Below are 23,539 nucleotides of genomic sequence, written 5' to 3' on the forward strand. Positions count from 1 at the left end.
TGATGCAATGCTAATATATACTCTGATCTCTTTGGTTCCATAACCCCATGTCAGGTCCAGCGATTATGGAATTGATTGATGGAATTGTTGAAAGGGCCAAAATTTTGCATGCTTGGACAGACCTGAGAAGGCATGTTGGAAACAAGCTGCAGATAATCTTGCCCACCACCACCACTACCACCAAGTCCAATTGCTTGCTCAATGGTACCCAAAACCAAGTCATCACTACCAGTACCCATTTCTTGCCCATAGAATGTCTGCTGTGAACTATCTTCACTTGCAGTTGCAAGGTTCTCTTCTTGGGAGAGATTGACCAATGCATTCAGTGACTCCACTCTTGCCATGTGATACATCTCATCATAACCTTCTACTTTAGTGTCACCAAGCAAATGGTCTACAAGATTAGTTAGCATTTTATTTACATGGTTATTGGGGTCACCTCCTTGACCATAATAAGTTAATGGGTTGCCTTGGAAAGAAACAGTTGGATCCACTTGGTTGAATGGAAGAATACTCGGGGAAAAAGTATCTGCTGCTGCTAAATTATTGCTTATCCCTTGTTCCCAAAAGGCCATTCTTGGAATCTCAAATCTAACGTGATCCACAACTATGTTAACCAAGAAATTAAGAAGAGTTAGTGTGTGCTTTTTAACAAAACTGGAGATCTTACAATGCAATTGCTTGGCGAAAAATTAGCACGTACCTGAATTGGGTGAAGGTCTTTCCTTAAAAGATGGCTGGGGTGCTTGCTCATAAGACTCGACATGTTGGATAGCCACCAGAGGTGAGGGAATGCCAAAATTAAACTGCAATCCAGGGTTAACATTTGGCCTATCCATAGGGTAATCCATAGAGGAATTTGTGAAACTGAAAATATTTGGCTCAAAATAAGGAGATTGAAGACTTGGGAAAGGTTTCTGGCACAATTCATAAAACCTTCTGTCACATTGCACAAGCTTCTCATAGGTTGTGTCAAGTGATCCTGGTGGAAACATAACATAATGCCTCCTGAAGAAACAATATCCACCGGGAGATTGAATACATTAGATGTAATAATAAAAACAGCTGATGAACAGAAGCACTAGAAAATCAATTTCTATGAAACTACTAATAAGCTTGTTCAGTGATACTGCAATCATCTTCTATACTATAAGGTCTCAAGTTCGAGTCCTTATTCGAAGCCAAATCAGCAAGAAAAGGGGAGGGGAGGGGGGCTATAAACCTGCAGATGGAAGCTTGCCTTCTAGTGAAATCTGATGTTAGTCTCCAAATAGTGTGTTTTCTTGGCTGTGGATCAGTTTCCTCGTGGAAAGTAGGAGGTTGGTTCAACTGCAAGGAAAGTCACCGTGTTAAAACGGAAAATCCACCAAAAAGACTAAAAAGAAGCTCTCAAATCTCACTTCTAAATTCAATTTATAAAAAAAAATAAAAAAAAATAAAAAAAAAATAAAAAAAAACCTCAATTTCAAGAGTTCCAGGCTGTTTCTCCTGAGTAAGAACTCTCATGGCTATTATATCATTCCACTGAATTTCAATTTTGCTTTTCAAACCCCTTTCCAAGAATTCCCACACCAACTTCTTCTTAGCATAATAACATTTACCCACCAGATCACCTTCATGCTTGGATTTTCTCTGCACAATATTTATTCAAGTATTAGATAATGATACTAAAAATGGACTTGGCCTCCATCATTTGGATTGTTTTAAATTAAAAGGATTAGGATTACCTCCCAATTGCCAATTATAATTAACGAAATCGAGAAGTTATTAGCCTTCATCTTGTCAGAAAATTGTTGAGACCCAAAATCATCAACCTTTGAGCGATGACGGTAAGCCTTGGCTGCAGAAGTAGAATGGTTTAGATTCTTCCCCACAGAATCTATAAAAGATGGTGTGAAGTTGAGTTTTAAACCAAATGGACATAAACTCAAGAGGGCATCAGCTATCTGAGCCTGCAGTAAAGGACAAGATGATGATGAGTTATGTTGTGCAAATGAGTAATAAAAGAACACAAATCATCTACTAAGAAAAATGAGAATAAAATAAAAGGAGAAAAGAAGAAGGCAGAAAAAGAAGACAAAACCCCCCCAAGTCAACATAAAAGAATGGAGAGGGTCCATTATGGTTAGATAAAAACACCCCACCATGAAAATGAAAGGCAGCTGATAAGAACAATGGATGAATGTAGTGTATATTCAATTATAATCCCATTTCTGTATAATAAGAAAAGTACAAAAAAGAGAACCAAGAAAAACAAAGCACAAGAAAACAAGAAAATGCAGTAAGCTAATATCACATGTCATGGGCATGGCCCCGTCCCATGCAAATACCAAAAAAAAAAAAAAAACAAAAAAACAAAAATCTGTAAATATATAAAAAAAAAAAATCCACGCAATCACCAAAACTCTCCAAAATCCCAAAGGGTTCAACTTTCTTTTTTTTCTCTATTTCTTGGAGAAATAAATAAAAAAAAAAAGGGACAAACTTATAAATCCAAGATCAACAACCAAGAAACAGAGAAATCACAAAACCTGTTCATTGCTTTGTTTTGGTGTTTCCTTAATCCTCTTATTAGCAGCTTCAGTGCGTCGAAGCAAACAGACAGAACCATTATGGTCATTTTCTTGATTCACATATCCATATAATAATGGGTTCTGAACTTCCTCTGTTGAACTAAACCCACCATTAGCATTCTTATCTCCACTACTACTCCACAGAAAGCTCCCACTAGACTCTCCTACTTCTCGAGCCATGATTAATTTTTAACCATAACCCACTTGAAGATTCCTCTTTAATTGTCACTATAACAAAAATATATACTCTGGTGCACACATATATATACATATAGAGGTTAACCCCTGGGGATAAGAAGCTACGAATAACAGAGGAAACAGAGCATAACAGAAAACAAACAGAGATGGATGAACTTTAAAAAGAAAATCGAAAGAGAGAGAAAGAAATGGGTTTGAACAGGGAATAATCATGAATCCAATAATGGATTTTATAGGTGACCATAGTAAAGAAGTCTGATGACATCAGAATTCTGTGCCCACGTATGTTTTACCTTTATTGGTCATTTTTTCTTTTTCTTCTTAATTTATAGGAAATAAACAGAGACTGTATAATAAAAAAAATATAAAAAAAGAGAGTAAATAGGGGAAAGAATTATTTTTTAGTTACCTGGTAGTTATTTGGTTAAATCTTTTCATTGTCTCTGTTTCTTTAATGGTTAAATACTAGTTTGTGTTAATCCAACTTCTCAATGTTTGTTGGATTTGTTATAAGAGAATAGATTCTTTTTTTTTTTCAAATTTTTTAGATTGTCTTTTTAGTACTTTAGAAATGATTAATTTAGATGGAATTGTTAAATTTTGAATTCATAATCTCATTATTAATTTAAAAAAATTGAATTTCCCTCCCAATTGGATGATCATTAAAATTAATTGTGGATGTCTAGAAATTTTTTCTGTCAGGATTCTGTCCATTATAAATTTAAAATATAAGATGTATGATGAATTTACTTATTAAATACATAAATTCGTATATTTATATTTTAGATTTAGTCTAATGTATAATTGTCTTTAAGGAAAAGCTACCAAATAGCCAAAATATGTAGTTATGAATATTTTTCCTTATTATTAAATTATGAAATAAAATTTTATTTTTAAAATAAAATTAAATAATTATTTTTTATTCACTCATTTCATACACATATAGTTGCCTATATAAACATATATTTTACTAGTACTCTCATGTAAATGTTATTAGGAAGGTTGTTATGCTCTAGAAAATCAAGTGAGTTGAATTCCATTTATGAAATTTGTATATCAACATAAAAATTTAAAAAAATCACATGAATAACAAATGCTAATGGTTTAGATATAATTAATAATTTGTAAATTTCTTTTGAATTTTCAAATTTTGTTCATACATTAAAAAAATTTTGCTAATGAGAATTATTATTTTTATATTAAGATTTAAAATCTTGGCTTTTTCATTGATTCTAAAATAAATTGAGTTAATTATGTTAATAAATTTTAAAGGAATTAGAGTTATTTTTAAAATTACTTGAATTTAAATTGAAGGCGATTGAATTAAAAAAAATAATAAATTTGTTAAAGAAATTTGATTATGAAATGGAACTAAAAAATTTTCATAATAAAAAGACTTACATGTATATTCAGGTGAATATATTTATTCAATTTATAAATGATAAATCATTTAAAATATACTGAATTTTGTTAAAAAAAAAATAAATTTTTACATTTATATTATATTCCCTGTGTCCTATTTTAATAACTTTTTAAGGTTTTTACATAATAATTAAAAAAATAATTAGTTAGTAATATTTTTATAAAAAAAATTAATAATTAGCAAAAATATCCTTATAGTACTATTAAAATGTAGAAAAATGTTAAAAAAATAAATACATTGAAAATAATAATAAATAAGAATAAAATTAGAAAACAAAAATAATTCATTTTTAAAATTTTTTAAAATATTAAATAAAGTGAGAATTTTTTTTTAATTATCTATTAGTATGGGGTGGAGGGGGCATTATTATTTTTTTATTAATTAAATGAATTGTATAAATTAAGTTATGGGTTTGAGTAAGAATTTTGCAAGATGGAGGAGATCCTCTATATAATGATGCAGTGAAATCTGGCACAAAAACATAGGATTGGGAGGAGTTTAGTATCCACGTGGCAGTATATGATTAGCAAGCAGCCATCGTTAGGCAGCCGCCATTTGGTGCTTCCATTCGTAAGCCGTCACCATGAACAGTACGCATGTTGTTTGATCCCGCAGCCACGCGCATCACCCTTCATATCGTGGATTCCACTTGTATGGTGGACCCGTCACTTGGACACTCATTGTACATAACAAAAACCATATTATAATATTTACATATTTCAACCATTAATTTATTTGAGTTTTATTATTTTTAATATATAAATTTATATTTTAATCTCAATATAAATTATTTCAAGAATATCTTAAATTATAAATATCAAAAAACTATACAAATTCACATAAATTAAAGAGTAAGATGTGTTGATCATCACTCTCATCATTCATTATTAATGCTAGCATTTCTTCATAATAATATTAAGGTTTTATTTATTTTGTGAAAATTATTTTTTTTAAAAATATTTATTTTTTAATTTTTGTAATATTTAAAAAATAAGTGAATAGAAAATATTTTTTTGATTAGAGAAAAAAATTAAATTATTTTTTTAAAAAAAAATATGATAATCTTATTAAATGTGAAAACATATACACATAGATGATATAAATATGTACTTCTAATTTAAAATTTTAATCAAATAATGAAAAATATTTTCATTAAAATATTTTTTAAAAAATAATTTTTATAAAAAATATTTTTCATATATAATTTATTTTTCATAAAATAAACATATCCTAAATTACATATATATATATATATATATATATATATATATATATATAATTAGATGATAAATTGAGCAATAAAATAAGGATAGTTAAATAACAATAAGGTTTCCATCATGAAGTTAGTCGGCAGCCTTCAAACATTATTAATTTTTTTAACACGTGTTAGTAATTTAATTTAGACAGGATGTTGGTTCATTGAGCTATCACATTGCTAATAATCTCTGGTAAGCCTATTAGGGATTCAAAATCAAAATCTCTGCCCACATTAATTATATGATCAAATATTTATCATCATGTCAAAAGTTTAAATTGTTAGCAGATATATAACTTTAATCTCTTATGACATAGTAATCCAAGCGTCACGAGTAAAAAAAAAAATGATAACTTAAAATAAAGAAATAATAATTATTATTGTATGTACTTTTTTTTTAAGTTTGAATTTAGATTTTAAAAAAAAAAAGAAGAAGAAAATAAATTAAAAAAATATGAATTGATGAGTGATGATTTCAACAACTAAAAGCCTTAGTGACCTAAGCATTATCAACGTTTTGGATACTTTAGATTTTTCTTTAATTAGTTGTAGGGTAATTAACCAATTTAATTACAGTAAATATGAGATCAGCTAGCCATGGCCACCCAGAGGTGGTCTGGTCTAAAGAAGAAGCCAACTTTATTAACTTTTTCAGGGGAATATTATAATTAGATTGCCAATTGTTTGATTGGTTTGCCAATTAACCACAGCAAATCATGCTTTATTTCAATGCTACCAGATTTGATAGTTGACTTTGCTTTGTGAGTGTAATATATATATATATATAATTTTATTAATTCATCAATATCATGATATAAATAATTCTTAAATTTGATATAAATTATTTTAGTTTAAAATGATTTATAATTTATTTTAAAATGTATAAAAATATGAAATGGCTTGAATTTAAATAACTTGTAAAATTAAGGATTTATTTGAAAATTTGTATGATTAAATTTAAAAACGACTCGTCTGTAACAATCTGATTTCATGTTGAAATATCGATTCCAGAGTTAGAGAAATTGAAATTAAATTGAATGAATGATCTTTAATTCTGATTTCAATTTTGATTTTGATTTCAGTTTTGATAAAATTAAACAATATTTTTTTTTAATTTTTCCTTTTTTAAAGGGAAAATTTAAGTTGTGTACACCAAAATTAAAGAAATAACAAATCATCCATGACTTGAATTAGGATAAAAGTATGATTGATAAATTCTATATAAATTGAGACATAATTCTAATATGCATTATAGTTAATTATGAATGATTCCACAGCTGGTTTAATTGGCTATTGAAATGTCAATTCCAAGAAGCTGTAATCCCACGAATCATATGTCACATCGTTAGGGCATGATTTGTGGAAGAAGAAAAATAATAATGATAATAATAATAATAAAGGGATTTATTCACATTAAAGTCCTAAACTTTATATCACTAATCTGGATAATATATCCTTAGCATATAATAATCATTGCTTTTGGGGATTGAAAAGTTGAAATGCCTAATGGTTCTCCAATTGTATATTTTACTTTACATTGAAAACGACACTGCATTTTAATTTTTTGTGCCATTCTTATCAAGGATAAAATGCTCCACACGTAACTAAGGCCAATAAATATGAAATTTTAGTTGTTTTAATTAGAGCTAGATCAGATCAGATTTAACTTCATCTCGTTTAAAGGGAGAAAATTTATCTAAATCTTATATATAACACAAACACATTGTATAGTAAAAATATTTGAAGTTAATTAAAAAATTATTTTTGTGATGAAAAAGTAAGAAATAAAGGGTTTAGAGAGTAGATATTGAATGGGCAAAGGCAATGGGTTGGCTGATAGGGATAAAAATTTGGATAATGTAGTTTGGTGCCTACACTATATTCAGCTCTATTGGGTAATTTATAATAAATATATGAAGAAGCTTACACATTGCTTCTCTCACTTCACATATTCCTATCATCTAATAGGCAAGAAAAAGGGTACCAAAGAAAGAGGGGAAAATTTTCCTCCTTTTGACTATAACTGCACAATGCACATGATCTAATCATAATATATTTTCATTAGAAAGAAGGACAAGCTCATATGATAGTGATGGTTTCAACTTAGGAAATAAGTCTCTTCAAACACATTACTTCTCTCTCTATTTTCTTGGTGGAAGTATGACCCAACATGGTCCCCCCAAATCTTTCTCTCTCAAGCCTTATCCAATTTCCTCTAAATGTTGAGGTCATTGTGCTAGTGATTGGGTATTTTTTTTCCCCCATTATTTGTAAACCAAATAAATATTGAGGTTGATCTAAAGGTGAAATCTTTGTGGGGTATTTTCCAAGTTTATTGTTCTTGTAATCATGAAGGTGCATGCATTATATCTTCTTGGATCCTCTCTAATTCATGCTTAACTAAAAAGTACACAATTTAGATTTTGGCTTTACCTATGTTTTAGTGAGGGAGGCTAGAAATCTCACCATATCAATTTGCTCTTTAATGATCTACTAATTATGGTCATTATAGATATTTCTTAATGGAGGCATTATAAATCATTGGATATATTGACTGAAAAACAAGAGCCAATCCTTTTATTTTATAATTCTCAAAATTAATGTGAATTTTGACCGTATTAAATGGACAAAGGAGTTTGAATATGAGATTTTCACTATTCATATATATTATATAGAGATGATAAATGAATTGAGTTAAGTTGGAGTTATTTTAGATCATGGATTAGCTTGATTCTCATCCTTTCAAACGAGTTTAAGTTGAATCATTTCAAATTGTGAATTGGTTTGAGTTATTTATTAAATTATTATTAAAAAAAAAATTGAATCAAAATTGAATTAATCAAATAAAATCAAACGAGTCAATTTTGAGTATTTGTATTTAAATAAAAAAATTATAAATCACTTAAAATTGAGTGATTTTAATTCAGATCGACTAAGAAATTTTTTACTTGTAATTATATATAGTCAAAGGGTATGAAAATAGTTATCAAATCAAAACTTTCTTAGTGAAAGATTTTTGTCTAAATTTAATCTACTACAGATAAAATATAATTATATAAAATTTATATATTTAATAAATAGATTATATCATATTAAATTCACGATGATGAATAAGTTTAGATTAAAAAAAAAAGTCTTATTAGTTTTTCAATTTCTTATTGGATAGCTTTTTATGAGCTATGTAGACTATGGTGATGATGAGAGTCCACAAAGTCTTATTTGTGAAGGAAAAAGTCTTAATACAAGTGATTAGAAGTAATAATTACCCATAATAATTAGGGAGAGGTTTTCACTTAGAAAGAGGATTCAAAGAATCAATACTATAGATTGAAGCAAATAACAAGGGAAAAGGTCATAAAAAAAAGGTCATAATCATGGAACAATATTTTCTTAAACACGCATGAGACTTGATGAGAGCTTTTTTAGCAAGAATATGTCATTTTTGGTACAAAATAGAAGCTTTTGAGATGTGGTATAATTAATGTAATAGTAAAAGAATAAAATTGTACTTGTAAACATAAATTCTGGTAATTAATTTTTTCCATTAGTCACATCTCATCATTCTTTTCACTTTGGTAAAGAAAGCATATTTATAAGTTTATCCTTGCAAGGAAGAAAAACAAAATCAAGAATAGTAAATTGTGCTAAGAACATTTGCGAGATATTAAGACATAAAAATCTATGGGAAGAATCATCAATTTTGTATTATTAATCATTAAATTAATGTCAAGTATTTATCATATAAGCTGCACTGACTACCCGTTATTATTAAAAGCATGATTTTTTTTTTTTTAAAGAAAAAAAACACAAAGATTATTAATCATTGATTTCAGTTGATAAAACTCCTGTCATAATAAAATTATAATATAACAAATAAAGAAAATGGAACCTGAATCAAACATGTAAACCAACATATCTTTATCAATGGTAGGTGGTCAATTTCTGGTCACAACTCATACGTACACTTGCATAGGAAATATGCAGACATATCTCTAAGGTCATCAAAAGGATACTTACCCTAGACATGGTGAGTGTTGCTATATTGGTATCTTTATCAGCGAAAGGAATTCAAGAGTGGTCGGCACCCATTGCAGCCTATCTCTTAGCAAATCAAGAACCATTTCTAAGTGGGAATAGAGTCCCTTCCCCTTATAAAATGTCACAACACATTCAATACCCAATTCTATGGTCGTTTCCTCTATTAGAAATGGGGGGTCTCACTTCATCAAGTACACTTGTGGGACTTACTATTCTTTTTTGAGTGTGTGGAGAATTTCTCCTAACGGCCCAATTATAGCCACACTTATTGACGCATCTGGACTCTAGTGTGCATATGCGACACAGACCCGCCATACCTGGCTTCGACAACTCGCGATCCTGACCCCTGGCTTCCTAGATCTTGAATTGGATCATATGGGACCAATTTGTTTTCATTTCTATTTTGATTTAATTTTAATAAAGTTTAAATTGAACTGAAATAACACGGTTGCCAAAATTTCCACCTATTTTCCTCTCACAGAAATTAATAAAAATTAAGAAGAAGAAGAAGATCTATTGTATTCAAACAAACTTTCATTTATACTGTTGCACTATGGCTGCATTTCTGATGTTCCCAAAATCAGTCATAAAAAATACGAACTCAACCCTTTCTGCAATTTAAATTACACCTATTAACTAATGGGAGGTTTTAGTTTTACATGAACTATAACATGTGAATAAAGCAATGGAAAATCATCTCCCACCCATAAGATGAAAAAATTTAGTCTGTACTATGAACTGATTTTGGTTCCAGGATATGGTCACAAAGAACATATGCACTTTACCCTCAAAAATAGTCATCTCGAGAATGGAATACTTAGGAGTGTTCATTTACCCCATTCTGGTCATATCCAAAGGCCAAATCAAATACTTGGCTATAGTTATCTACAAAGTGGACGTCAACGCCTTTTTTCACATCAGGTGCAAGCTCATCAAAATCCCTTCTGTTAGCTGATGGGAATATGATAGTCTTCACTTCACTCCTCCTTGCTACTATTGTTTTCTCCTTAACCTGATTATTTCACAAGAAATGAAGTTCTCAACATACACATAAATGGGTGACAACTACAAAGCAGAGCAAAAGGTAAAGATGAAATAGCTTTCACGTTTCAATCATAACAAATTGAAGACAATTACTTTATATAGTTAGACTACAGAGCCTACATAACTTGCTTAATAGTTCAAAGTTTCAAAGAATTCACAGAATATAGCTTACTAGAAATGCCACCAATGAAGCAGGAAGATATGACACAATCAGAACTTAACGCGCAAGAAAAATTAAGAGTTTGGAACATACCCCGCCAATGGGAAGAATTTTCCCTGTTAGTGTAACTTCCCCAGTCATTGCTAGATCTTTCCGGACAGGGTTTCTCATGGCGAGGGAAAGCAAGGATGTGATCATGGTGCAACCAGCACTGGGCCCATCCTTGGGGGTGGCCCCTGCTGGAACATGGAGATGAAGCTTGGAATTAGCAAAGAAGGGGTTATCTGGCTCTTTCTCAACCAATATTGCTCTAGCAACTGTGTAAGCAATTTGGGCACTTTCTTTCATAACATCTCCAAGTTGACCAGTAAGATGAAGAGCACCTTTCCCCTCTCCTTGCTCAACCTGAGTGGTCTCTATGTATAAGGTGGAACCACCCATTGCAGTCCATGCAAGACCCATCACAACTCCAACTGGAGTCTGTTCATAGATGCGCTCAGCATGGAAAACAGGTTTTCCAACAAAATCAGTTAGGTTAGATGTGTCAACCAACACCTTCTTAACTGCCCTAGTTACTTCACTTTCCTCAATTTTCTGAGTTTCAGTTGCTTCCTGTCATCATTAAAACCAACAAAGATATGTGAAAATGTGACTAACTGACAATGGAATTAGAGGCTTTAAGTGTTCTTTACTGAAAAACTGAGACGTCCTAATGTGGAGAAAAATGACCATCAAATGCTCATGTGCTAAAAGGACGGTTCAACCTTTGCCACAGTCTTAGTGCTGAAACCCAATTCTCTAACAGTAACTAAATTTTAGGATACCTTTGAATCGACAGGTTGATCTACAGGACCCTGAATTTGATCAGATGGCTGATCTGTAGAGGTTTCATTATTTTTTTCACTACTGCCATCGTCTATTGATTCTGAAGAGGTTTGAACAGATTCTGCTTTTGCTTCTTTTGGTTCCCCAGAAACATCAGATTCGGATTCTTCTCCTTCACGTACAAGTTTCAGTGCAATCTGGAAGGGAATAACACAGAAAATTTAAGCAGCAAGGCACCAAATGCATTTCATTGTTCAAGTATGTTTCTCATAAATGCATCTCAGCCACCATGTAGTTGCTACCAGAATGGCAAATGGGACAGAAATGTATGCAACATATATTGAAATGCCACATGATTACAATTGTTTTTTTTTTTAATTCAAGGAGGAGAGGATACAAGGGTCTGAATTCATGATGGCCCCACCACAAGGCAGGCATTTAACCACTAAACTATTGACATCTGATTGCAAATGTCTTATCTGGCTCTTTAATAAAATCCCAAGTTCTATACAGACCTTCCGATAAATCTTCTCTATGTGCTTTTGAAGATTCCGAACACCTGCTTCTCGGCAGTAATTCTCTATGAGGGCAAGAAGAGCCTCATCTGTGACCTCAACCTGGAAATTATTTAATTGAATAATTATTTCAGTAAATGATATATCAAGCAAATAATTCTAACAGTAGCCAGAAGCATATGCGCTTTAAAATTACTAACATGGTTCAAGTCAACAAATATCTTAAAAACATCATATCTTAGTGTTACCAGAAATTAAATCCACTTAAGTTCTATTACACATATTCTTTCTTTCAGAAATTGGGAGGGAATAAAAGAACCAATTCATTATTGTACCATGCACCTGAGGTGACAAAAAACTGAAACCTCATCATATAAAACTTTACACATGAAGAAAGAGTGACCTGTTCAGGCTTGATGCCACATGCTTCTCGTGTAGACTTCTCCAAATAATCTCTGGCAATGTGCATTTTCTCGTCACTAATATACCCAGCAATAGCAATTACCTCCATTCTGTCCAAGAGAGGATTAGGTATCATGTCCACAACATTCGCTGTGCATACAAACAGAACCTACAATAAAATGTTCCAAGGATGAAAGACCAAATAAAACTTAAAACAGACATAATATAAAGTGAACTAGAACAATGCACAGACTTCTTCACTCATCTATACTAACACTTAAAATGCAAAACATGCCAATGTTGGTTGAATGACATGATATGCATAGCACACAATCACAATGTGCTCAATGGCGGATGCACCTTAAAAAATGAGCAGTCAATTGACCCCTCATTTTATTAAAAAGTTCCACACACGTATATATATATATATATATATTTAACTTAACCCCTCATAAATTTAATTAGTGAACCCTCTTTTTGATAAACAATAAATAAATTGCTTCTTTGTACGATTTCTTGGAATCTGATTAGTTAATTATATTCTTTTATATGAAAAGGTTAATTGGATTTGGCTAATAAATTTTTAGATGTTGAAAACATTATTTTTGATATGCATATTTTTTTATATGTTGACCCCAAAAAATTTTTTTTCTAGATCTGCCACTGAATGTGCTCAGCACTATGCAAGAAAAGAAAATATAATATGAGAAAATGTGGCCATGATAAAAAACCAGTGTCTGAAAATCACTATATTAACTAACCTTTGATAGGTCAATTGGAACATCAAGGTAGTGGTCCAGAAAATTAGCATTTTGCTCTGGATCAAGAAGCTCCAACAAGGCACTTGCTGGATCACCACCATGTCCTCTTCCCAACTGCCATCATTCACAGCATAATTTAATAATTTAAGTTCATTCATGGAAAAGACAATACCTCAAAGTTAGACATTGAAATAATAGAATGCAATCATTCTGAACCACCAAAAGAAAGCATAGATGGGAAGGGGGAAAAATGACACTAAATTCAAATCGAAGAAAACCTGCCTACATCAGAGTACCTTGTCAATCTCATCAATCAGAACAAGAGGGTTAGCAGTTCCTACAGTTTTCAGACACTGCACCATCTTTCCTGGCATTGCACCAATATAGGTTCGACGATGCCCCTGGGTGTTATCTCAATGTCAGACAAGATATGTACACTCATAAACTGTGCAGTCAAAGCACACATATGTTGTCTAATATAATTTCTGACAACCTTGATTTCAGCAACGTCAGATAACCCTCCTACAGAGAATCGAAAGAACTTCCTATTCAAAGCACGCGCAATTGAACGACCAATGCTAGTTTTGCCCACTCCTGGCGGGCCAGACAAACAGATGATTTTCCCTGAGATGTATTTACAAAAAAATCAGAAATTATATACTGATGCTGAAGTAACTAGCAGGCATACCATATATGAATAGAATATATATATATATACATACATATATATATATATATATATATATGATAAGAAAAAGGAGGCAATTAAATCAATGGAAATCTTCTTCAACTATGGAAACATGCACAAGAAAAAGTGAATGTAAACTAACCTTGTGAGATTCCTCTGAGTTTTCCAACAGCAATGAACTCCAATATCCTTTCCTTAACATCAGTTAGTCCATAATGATCTTCATCAAGAATTTTTTGTGCTCGAAGGACATCAAAATTCTCATCACTGCACTTGAAATTATTGGGAAAATTTTTAAGAAAGACCAATATTATATATAAATTCTTTATAAATTTCCAAAGTCAACATTCTGATAAATTAAACAAATGTAATTTATAGCATCACAAAATAAAAGAGAGAGAGAATTAAATTATTTGGCAAAACTTTCTTAAATATATAATTTAAATGTAAATACTAACATTAATTAAGGCTATGTTTAACCATTATGCCTATCCACATCAACTCAAAGATATTGCTTGGATAAATGGTTGATAATAGTTTGAATCCCTCAAAAGGGAAGTGGATCAAAATCCAACTTTTGCAAACATAATAAAGTTCTTAAATGAGGTGATAGGCAGCTTAAGATCCACATTGCCTAATTTGGATCAGCTCAGCTCAATGGAATTGTTCTGGTCAGCGATTCCCAGTTTATTCAGCTGGTTCACATGGGTCTAACTGGGTCCTCGAAAGAGGATTTAAGATGTGGGGGGCTTAGCCTCCAGACTGATTTTTAAGTTCCCAAATCCAACCAGCCATCCCAGTCCAGGTCTGAAAACCACGAAGAATTGTATTATTAATCTAATAGTTAAAAACCAAACAGAAACTCAATAAGAGCTTCCCTCCCAAGACTTAAGCCATACAAGCATGAGACAGCTAAAAAGGTTAGTATCTCATACAACAAAAGCACCAGCAAGGTTTATCATGTTCATCCATTTGGCTTATATTCATCCACACCACAATAATTAAATATTACTTTCAATGAGAAATTTATCAATATCCAGCAAAAGGGGAAACAAACCTATAATTACCCCAAGGCAATGCAGTCAACCAATCCAGATAATTACGAGTAACATTAAATTCACTTGAACTGGCCTCTAAAAGCTGCAGTTTTGTAAGCTCTTCTTCTATTACTTGCAAAACATCAGCCGGAATTTTTTCTTTATTTGGTTCAAGCCTTTCCCTAAACTTTGCTGCAATCAAGGATCAGAAAACATTCAAATCAATAAATTATAATCCAAAATAAATGCTCTCATCTATCTTGAGGTAGAAGCTATGGCTAAACCAACATGGGAAAAAAATGCTGCGATCAAGGATCAGAAAACATTCAAATCAATAAGTTATAATCCAAAATAAATGCTCTTATCTATCTTGAGGTAGAAGCAGTGGCTAAACCAACGTGGGACAAAAATGCAGTTATCATAGTTTTTAGAAATGCATGATTCGAGTTGATTCCACACCCTAGCAATTCGATTAAAAGCTGACTGAATTGCAAATATGCTTGAATTGAGGCCAAAATCAGCGAACCAAAATGAATCTATCGATTTGCCTGATTCTTTCTATATTAGGTTTGTAAGACCAAATAAAATTAAAACTCAAGATCTAACTTCAATCTTACCACAAAAATAACCCTCAAACCCTTTCCAAGTATTTAGAACCAAGATTAAAATATGCACACAAACATATTAAAACAGTAAACAAAACCTAGTTCCAATATTTCTAAACATCATTATGCTGCTACAATATTTCTAAACATCATATTACACTGCAAAAATTAGAATTAGCATTGTTGGCCAAATTAGGTTGTTATGTTGGCTTCACAAATAAATTTCAAATATGAAACTGGCTTCCACCAGGTGTACATTTTCAAAGGACAAAGAAACCTCATCAAAGGTAATCTATTCCAACAAAAGATAATTCAAATCAGACAAACCAGAGAGTGCAGTTTTGTCATCTGTTTCCAATCCCAGTTCCTGCATCACAACAAGTTATATTCCAGTTACGTCCAACATAAATAAAATAAAACTTATTTGATATCCGATTCTGACTTATCCGAATAGCTGCTAACATGAAATGATGATAAATAAAGTTAGGTCACTGAGAGGATAGCACAACAACAACCACTCAGCCGTTCATATACATAGAGATCAAGTGGATCAAATACCTTCTTTATGGCCTTAAGCTGTTCATTCAACAAATAGCGACGCTGCTCACCACTTATCTTTTCTTCAATTGCCTTTGCAATTGATTCCTAAATGAGATCTCTAAAAGTTAATGAATGTAAATCAAAACTCTGTTGATGATGACAAATTGCATGCATAAAAACCATGACGCAGTTTACCTGAATCTTGCTGATTTCTACTTCTTTTTTTACCAACTCCAGTGTGAGTTTCAAACGCTTATACACCTGAGATGCCAATATTTATAGTTGCAAAAGATAACAGTGTCAGACAAAAGAACCTCATAAAGAAGGTGTTCAATTGGATTTGATGTTGACGATCTACATCTTTCACCAAATAAAAATGACAAAATGTTTCAAAGCCTATCAAATATAAAAACTGATAGCTGTTAAAAAGCGGTCAAGCAGACATGTCCTATGCTACTTAGTACTTACATCCAGCTCTTCAAGCACTTCCTGGCACTGCAATTTGCTTGCTCCAGATATTGCAGCTCCAAAATCAGCTAACCTTGGAAAATTGAAGTCACCGATATGCTGCAGTCATCAAGAGGAAAAGGAATTACTATGAAAAAAACTGAAAGCCTACTGATTAATCAATCAATCTGCAATAACCAGATATATCAACACGTGGATGACATTCCAGCTCTGGCTATAAGGATAAAGCAACCATGCAACATATAATTAACCACAAACAACAAAATAATATCAAACAAGCATGTAGAGAAATGTATAACACAAACTTCAACAGCCTCTTTTTCCCGTATGTAAAAAGGGGAGTTACAATTAGCCCATAGGTCAAATCAACTCAACTCAACTCAACTAAGTCTTTATCCCAAAAATTTGGGATCAACTATATGGATTTGCTTTCTCCACTCTAAACGATTTTGGATTAAATTCTCAGAAATGTGTAATGCTTCTAGATCATGTTGTACTACTTTTCTCCAAGTCAATTTAGGTCTACCCAATTTTTTCTTTCTATCATCTAACCTAATGTGCTCTACTTGTCTAACTGGAGCCTCCGTATGTCTACGCTTCACATGACCAAACCATCTCAATCTCCCTTCTCTCAACTTATCCTCAATTGGTACCACTCCTACCTTTTCTCTAATACTCTCATTACGATCTTTATGTAGTCTAGTATGGCCACTCATCCACCTTAACATTCTCATCTCTGCAATTCTTATCTTAGACGCATACGACTCTTTCAGTACCCAACACTCACTACCATATAACATAGCCCGTCCTATGGCTGTACGGTAAAATTTTCCTTTCAACTTATTGGGAATCTTGCCATCACATAAAATTCTCATGGCACGTCTCCACTTCAATCATCCGGCTTTAATCCTATGACTAACATCCTCCTCACATCCCCCATCTACTTGAAGGACTGAGCCAAGATATTTAAAGTGATTACTTTGGGACAGTACCACTCCATCCAAACAAACTCATTCTCTATCATCAGTTTGGCCTTCACTGAACTTGCAATGCATGTATTCGGTCTTCGTTCTACTTAACTTAAAGCCCTTTGATTCCAGAGTACTTCTCCAAAGCTCTAGCTTTCTATTGACTCCTCGAGTCTCATCTATCAGAACAATATCATCCGCAAACATCATGCACCAAGGAATACTTTCTTGTATATGTTTCGTTAATTCATCTAAAACTAATATAAAAAGGTAAGGGCTTATAGCTGATCCTTGGTGTAATCCAATTGAGATCGAAAAATCTCTTGTGTCCCCTCCCACTGTGCGCATAATAGTAGTTGCTCCTTCATACATATCTTTCAACACTTGTATGTACCTAATAGATACTCTCTTTTGTTCTAACACACTCCATAAGACATCTCTTGTAACACTATCATAGGCCTTCTCCAAATCAATAAAAATCATGTGTAGATCTTTCTTCACATATCTATATTTCTCCATCAAACTTCTAAATGAGAAAGATCGCTTTCATTGTTGAACGACCGGGCATGAAGCCAAATTGATTGAGAGAGATAGAAGTATCATGACGTAGTCGATGCTCCACAACTCTATCTCACAACTTCATAATATGGCTCATGAGTTTAATTCCCCTATAGTTCGAGCAACTCTATATGTTTCCCTTATTTTTTAAAATAAGTACTAAAATACTTCTCCTCCATTCATTAGGCATTTTCTTTAAGTTTAGAATTTTATTAAATAATTTAGTTAACCATGTCACTCTCATATCTCCCAAACACTTCCACACTTCAATTAGTATTCCATCGGATCCATAGACTTTACCCACTTTCATTCTCTTAAGTGCTTCTTTTATTTCTAAAGATTTAATTTTTTTAGTATAATTCACATTCTTTTTTATTGTTCTATAGTCTATATTCACGCTATTACCATTTTGATTATTATTAAAGAGATCATTAAAATAATTTCTCCATCTTTCACTAACATTTTCCTTCTTTATCCTTAATGCACCTAACTTGATTGAGATCTTGACATTTCCTTTCTCTCCTCCTTGCTAATCTATAAATATCTTTCTCTCCTTCTTTAGTTCCAAATTTCTCATATAACTTTTCAAAAGCCTGTGCTCTTGCTTGACTAACTGCCTTTTCTGCCTCTTTCTTTGTTATCTTATACTGTTCATATGCCTCATTATTATCACATTTAGGTAATTTCTTATATCATTCCCTTTTTCTTTTTGCTGCCTTTTGTACTTTCTCATTCTACCACCATCTCTCTTTTGAGGGTGGTTCATGTCCTTTAGACTCTCCAAGTACTTTTCTAGCTACTTCTCTAATCTTTGATGCCATCTGTATCCACATATCATTGGCCTCTATATCCAGCTTCCATGCTTCGGACTCGAGAAGCTCATTTTTGAACTTCACTTGCTTTACTCCTTTGAACTCCCACCACTTTGTTCGAGCTACACTATTTCTTCTGACCTTGCTAGAATTGTTCCTAAACTTGACATCCAAGACCACTAACCGATGTTGACTTGTTGAAGCCTCTCCAGGAATGATCTTGCAATCCTTGCATAGAGCTTTATTTGTCTTCCTGGTTAAGAGGAAGTCGATTTAGCTTCTATATTGCCCACTTTTGAAAGTCACTAAATGTGACTCTCTTTCTATAAAGTAGGTATTTGCTAGTATTAGGTCGTATGCCATAGCAAAATTCAACTGCCAAAACCAAAACCTCCATGAACATTCTCATAACCTTACCTATCACTTCCTACATGTCCATTCAAATCTCCACCAATAAAAACATTCTCTTCATTCAGTATGCTTTGCATTAAATCATCCATATCTTCCCAAAACCTTTGTTTACTCTCACTATCTAGTTCTATTTGTAGGGCATAATCATTAACTACATTTATTATTTCTCCTTCTAGTACTAGTTTTACTAATATAATTCTTTCTCCTACTCTTTTCACGGCTATTACACGTCTTTCAAAGTTCTGTCTATGATTATGCCCATTCCGTTCTTATTTCTCTCCTTTCTGGTAAACCACAGTTTGTACCCTGAATTACCAACTTTCTTACTTTTCTCTCCCACCCATTTAGTCTCCTGAATGCAAGCAATATTTACCCTTCTCCTTTCCAAGGTATCCATAAGCTTCATTAATTTTCCTGTAAGTGATCCAACATTCTAAGTACCAACCCTGATCCTTCTCCTATCCCGTTCCTTCCTAATTGGCCTCCTTCTATAATATCTTCTATTATTTTCTATGTCTATCTTGTGTTCTATTTCACCATCTGTTCTACTATCTGTCCTATAGACTAACTTCTTTACCCACACCTGTCCATGATGTAGGAACCCTTGCTCACTTAACACCACACCCGGGCGCGGGCATGGCGCGTCGCTTTCGGTGAATACCCTACACCCTTGCATATTTCTCACTACAACCGGGCTCCGATATAGCGCGTCATAAGTAGAGGATGCACTAACGATTATATCATTTGAATCCATATCATAAGGTGTGACGAAATTTTTACGCTGGTTGTCACCTACCGCGACCCTCCTCCTTTATCCGGGCTTGGGACTGGTTAAGCGCAAAACACTTAGGCGGAGTTACCTAGCCCATAGGTCATGGCATCATTTTTCTTTTTAGCCACTTCCTTCTTCCTCTAACTCAACTTAAATTACATAATTAAGATTGTACGACCACAGTTTTGAATTTTGGGAATCAGCAAAAGGACAACAAATTGAGAGTGACAATTGTTATGACAAGCCATAAGCCTATTAAACAAATAGCACGAAGGCCTCCATAATTACAAATTATAAAATATACAAAGTAACAGAGTTTAAATAAAGAAACTTTCCAAGAGCTCTAGTGAAAAGTAATAGAGAAAAGACTTAAAAACCTTGACAGGAACACACCTGAGTATATGTTTGAACCTGATCTCTCCAATGGGAACTTGTCTTTAGAACATCTCTTAGTGTTGAAATAACCTCAAATGATGTTGCCTTTATGACATCATCATCCTTGTTATATGGTTTTTCCTGCAAAGAGAGAAAAGTGTACCCTTGAATGGGAAAGATACTAGAATGTCTCTTCTACATATGGAACAATTACTTCTACATAAGAAACAACCATAGATTTTTAAATAATAAGTAATAAATAGAGAATAGAGATCCTACCTTGAGATGATCAACTTTGACAATAAGGGGATCCTCCCTAACCTGTGAATAAGCCATAATAATTTCAGCATTGAGAACTTTGCAGCTAAGGTTAAGAAAGAAAAACATCACACAACCTAAATTTGAAAACTTAGACACAAAAAAATCAGAGAAGTGAAAGAATAAATAATTACCATCTCTGTTATTCGAAGTCGCCTATGACCAATAAGGATGACCTGGTCTCCTTGGATGGTTGTAATCTGGTACAACAACAAACCATAGATAAAATTGCATTAGCGCTCTGAACTTTTCTTGTTATTACTTTATTCATAACTGGCATTTCTTTGAGGTAGCAGCATCAAAGAACAATGCACAACTAAAAAGGTTGCAACATAATTCTGCACCTGGGCAAGTGTACCAACTTCATGAAGACGATTAAACAAATCTTTTCCCTTAAGATCATATATGTTTTTCTCTACTTCAGAACCAGTCACCATGTTAGGATCAGTCCCTGGCTTGTCTTTAAGAAGAAAAGCACCAGCATATGGGGCTTGCCTTTTTCTGCTTTCTTGTAAAGCTGCCAACAATTTAGGATCCTGCAATTAAGAAAGATAACAACAATAATATATCACTATGCACCAACTGTATGATGGTTCAAAGTTTGTATCCATAAACACCATTAAAAGTCAACAAATGAAAAGAAATCAAATTAGACATTAGCAAAGCTAATGTGAAAAGCAAAAGTATAAGCATTTTTACATTTAACCTTGCAAACTGTTAAGATTCATTGAAAATTTTCTATCAAACTATTGCGCAATTACTATACACTGTAACAATTTTACAAAAAGTTTCCACCAAAAAAAAAATTCAAAAGAAATTGCATGGCTAACAGGCTTACAGCCAAAATACCAACTTGCAAAAATTTAGATCCTGAACTCCAATAATATTGCAGGATATGTCAACTCTAGAAGCAAAATCCCAGTGAACTTCACAATGAAATATGAAAGAACCTGCTATACCTTGACATAAATTGGCATGTAGAAACCAGGAAACAAAGGTCTATGTGGCAAAGGTAACGCTAACACCTGCCCAAAATCATGAAAAATTAAATCAGTTGTAAAAGCCAAATCTAAATAAGTTCAAATTCATCAAACTACCATTAGAGTTGCTGGTAATAGAAACATCAATCAAATGTACATAAAACAAAATTTCTCAGCAATGTCTGTAAATGTTTCAAACACATCAGAAGAACGTGGCACAAACTCTAACTACGTAACCATGTAAACAAGTTCAGCAATACAGAATTAACTACATTTTTACCCCAATTATTTGCCAAATTGATAATCTTCTATCTTTAAGATAGCCAGTACAGGTTCTATATAGGACTGCAATTTCACAAAATAGCTTAATTCAATCACAGTAGGGCTTGTCCTTTGCTGTAACTCGAAACAATTAGATAATATTAGAAGAAATATTGAAAAGAGACTATCTTTGGCAAACTGATGCACAATCACGAAACTGAAAGTGCTAGAGAACCTGATTTTAATCCAAATGCTCATGATTGAACATTAAAAGAGGAGAAATAAATATTAAAATATTTATTTTAATCATCTCCCAAATGAAAATTTACATTCCCTGTATTCCAATGAAGTCCCCCCCAAAAAAAAAGAAAATCATTTACAAAAAGAAAAAACCTTAATATTCACTTCGTCAATTGCGCTTACATTAACTAACACAATGTATCAGTAACTGAATAAAGATCACTAAACCCAAAGAAAAAGCAAAATCCTCCATTTTCCCTCCTCATTCCTACTCCTCCAGTTCCCAGCAACCAAACCAACGACCAACAAAAAACTTTATTGCACCAACCGTTAGATAATCCTCGGGCCTAGGACTAGTGGGCACGATTGCATTGCTTGCGTCAGCACTGTCAGTGCCAGACTCTCCTTTCTTCAACTCAACCTCTACCACCTCGCCCTTGCCGTCGCTGGAAGAATCCGAGGAAAAAAAAGCTCTTTCATAAAAGGAAGGGTTTCCGGATTTCGCCCGAGTCAACCCGATAATGGAACCGAGCGCTTTGAGCAACGGATTCGTCGACGACTCGGTAGTGACTCGGACGCACGGAGAGGCTAGGTGGTTATGGATTTGGCGCACGGAAGAGGAGGAGAGGAGCTTCAACATTGTAGGTGGAGATTTTGGGAGAATCGAAAGGCGAAATTGAGAATTGAAGAGTTCTTGTGCGCTTAGTTTGGAAGCGCCATTGAAGGAAATGACTGGAGAAGGGGCTTTGAAGGGTTGAGTGTTGAGGTAAAGCCCTTCATAAACCCTTGGGAAGTTTTGAGATGTTCTAGAATTTTATAATAATATAATTATGAAGAAATATATGATTTTATTTTTAATTATGTTTTTATATTTATATAATTATAAATAAATATGAATTATTTAATTGTTTTAATTTACTGATGATATGATTGGTTGAATTTATAAAAAAAAAAATTTAATTTACAATAATAATGACTTTACATCGTTTCAGTAAAAAATAATATCTCACAGTCTAAGCCTAAACCCTCAGATAGTCGGCTCTCTTATCTCCGTCAGCCTGCCCCCGGCGTCGTCAACAAATCACGAAACTCAGTTGCCATTTCTCTCAACTTACGCAGGCACCAGTCACCATCCATTCCTCTCAGCTCAAGCCTTCAGATTCTTTCACTCTCAGCTCAAGTCCATTTCTCTCAAGCTCGCCGCACCACTGAAGGACGGATTCCCTCGCATCTCAAACTCGCCACTGCTCATCCTTCCCACTGCACTGTGAGTCCTCTCCAACCTCGCATCTCAAGCTCGCCTACTCATCCT

At 33.0% G+C, this 23,539-nt stretch overlaps 2 protein-coding genes across 2 annotated transcripts; both read right to left on the minus strand.

The window, feature by feature from the left end:
• LOC110639309 (uncharacterized) lies at window positions 1–2,953 on the minus strand. Its single transcript, XM_021790199.2, has 6 exons — window positions 2,532–2,953; window positions 1,728–1,952; window positions 1,459–1,632; window positions 1,223–1,329; window positions 704–1,008; window positions 1–607 (listed from the first exon to the last, which is right to left on the minus strand). The coding sequence occupies exons 1-6, from the start codon at window positions 2,751–2,753 to the stop codon at window positions 51–53; spliced, it is 1,590 nt and encodes a 529-aa protein (XP_021645891.2). The 5' UTR covers window positions 2,754–2,953; the 3' UTR covers window positions 1–50.
• A 7,050-nt stretch (window positions 2,954–10,003) lies between these two features.
• On the minus strand, window positions 10,004–23,051 carry LOC110639323 (lon protease homolog 1, mitochondrial). The gene is made up of 20 exons (XM_058144580.1): window positions 22,556–23,051; window positions 21,706–21,771; window positions 21,091–21,282; window positions 20,881–20,946; window positions 20,708–20,749; window positions 20,447–20,569; window positions 16,533–16,631; window positions 16,260–16,325; window positions 16,083–16,169; window positions 15,852–15,891; window positions 14,940–15,111; window positions 14,025–14,149; window positions 13,688–13,818; window positions 13,491–13,595; window positions 13,195–13,308; window positions 12,435–12,602; window positions 12,032–12,133; window positions 11,516–11,713; window positions 10,785–11,303; window positions 10,004–10,499 (listed from the first exon to the last, which is right to left on the minus strand). Exons 1-20 carry the CDS (start codon window positions 22,865–22,867, stop codon window positions 10,305–10,307), a joined length of 2,922 nt encoding a protein of 973 aa, XP_058000563.1. The 5' UTR covers window positions 22,868–23,051; the 3' UTR covers window positions 10,004–10,304.
• Window positions 23,052–23,539: the final 488 nt, after the last annotated feature.

The sequence above is a fragment of the Hevea brasiliensis genome, chromosome 3 (assembly GCF_030052815.1).
Source record: "Hevea brasiliensis isolate MT/VB/25A 57/8 chromosome 3, ASM3005281v1, whole genome shotgun sequence".
In the NCBI taxonomy this organism is placed as follows: Eukaryota; Viridiplantae; Streptophyta; class Magnoliopsida; order Malpighiales; family Euphorbiaceae; genus Hevea; species Hevea brasiliensis.

Coding starts and splice junctions, on each gene's coding strand:
- LOC110639323 (XM_058144580.1), bottom strand. CDS start 22,867: ATGTTGAAGCTCCTCTCCTCCTCTTCCGTGCGCCAAATCCATAACCAC. Junction 21,772..22,555: donor GGCCCGAGGATTATCTAACG/GTTGGTGCAATA, acceptor GATTTTGGGCAG/GTGTTAGCGTTACCTTTGCC. Junction 16,632..20,446: donor AGGTTCAAACATATACTCAG/GTGTGTTCCTGT, acceptor TGATGACTGCAG/CATATCGGTGACTTCAATTT.
- LOC110639309 (XM_021790199.2), bottom strand. CDS start 2,753: ATGGCTCGAGAAGTAGGAGAGTCTAGTGGGAGCTTTCTGTGGAGTAGT. Junction 1,633..1,727: donor TTATAATTGGCAATTGGGAG/GTAATCCTAATC, acceptor AATATTGTGCAG/AGAAAATCCAAGCATGAAGG. Junction 1,330..1,458: donor CTGGAACTCTTGAAATTGAG/GTTTTTTTTTAT, acceptor CTTTCCTTGCAG/TTGAACCAACCTCCTACTTT.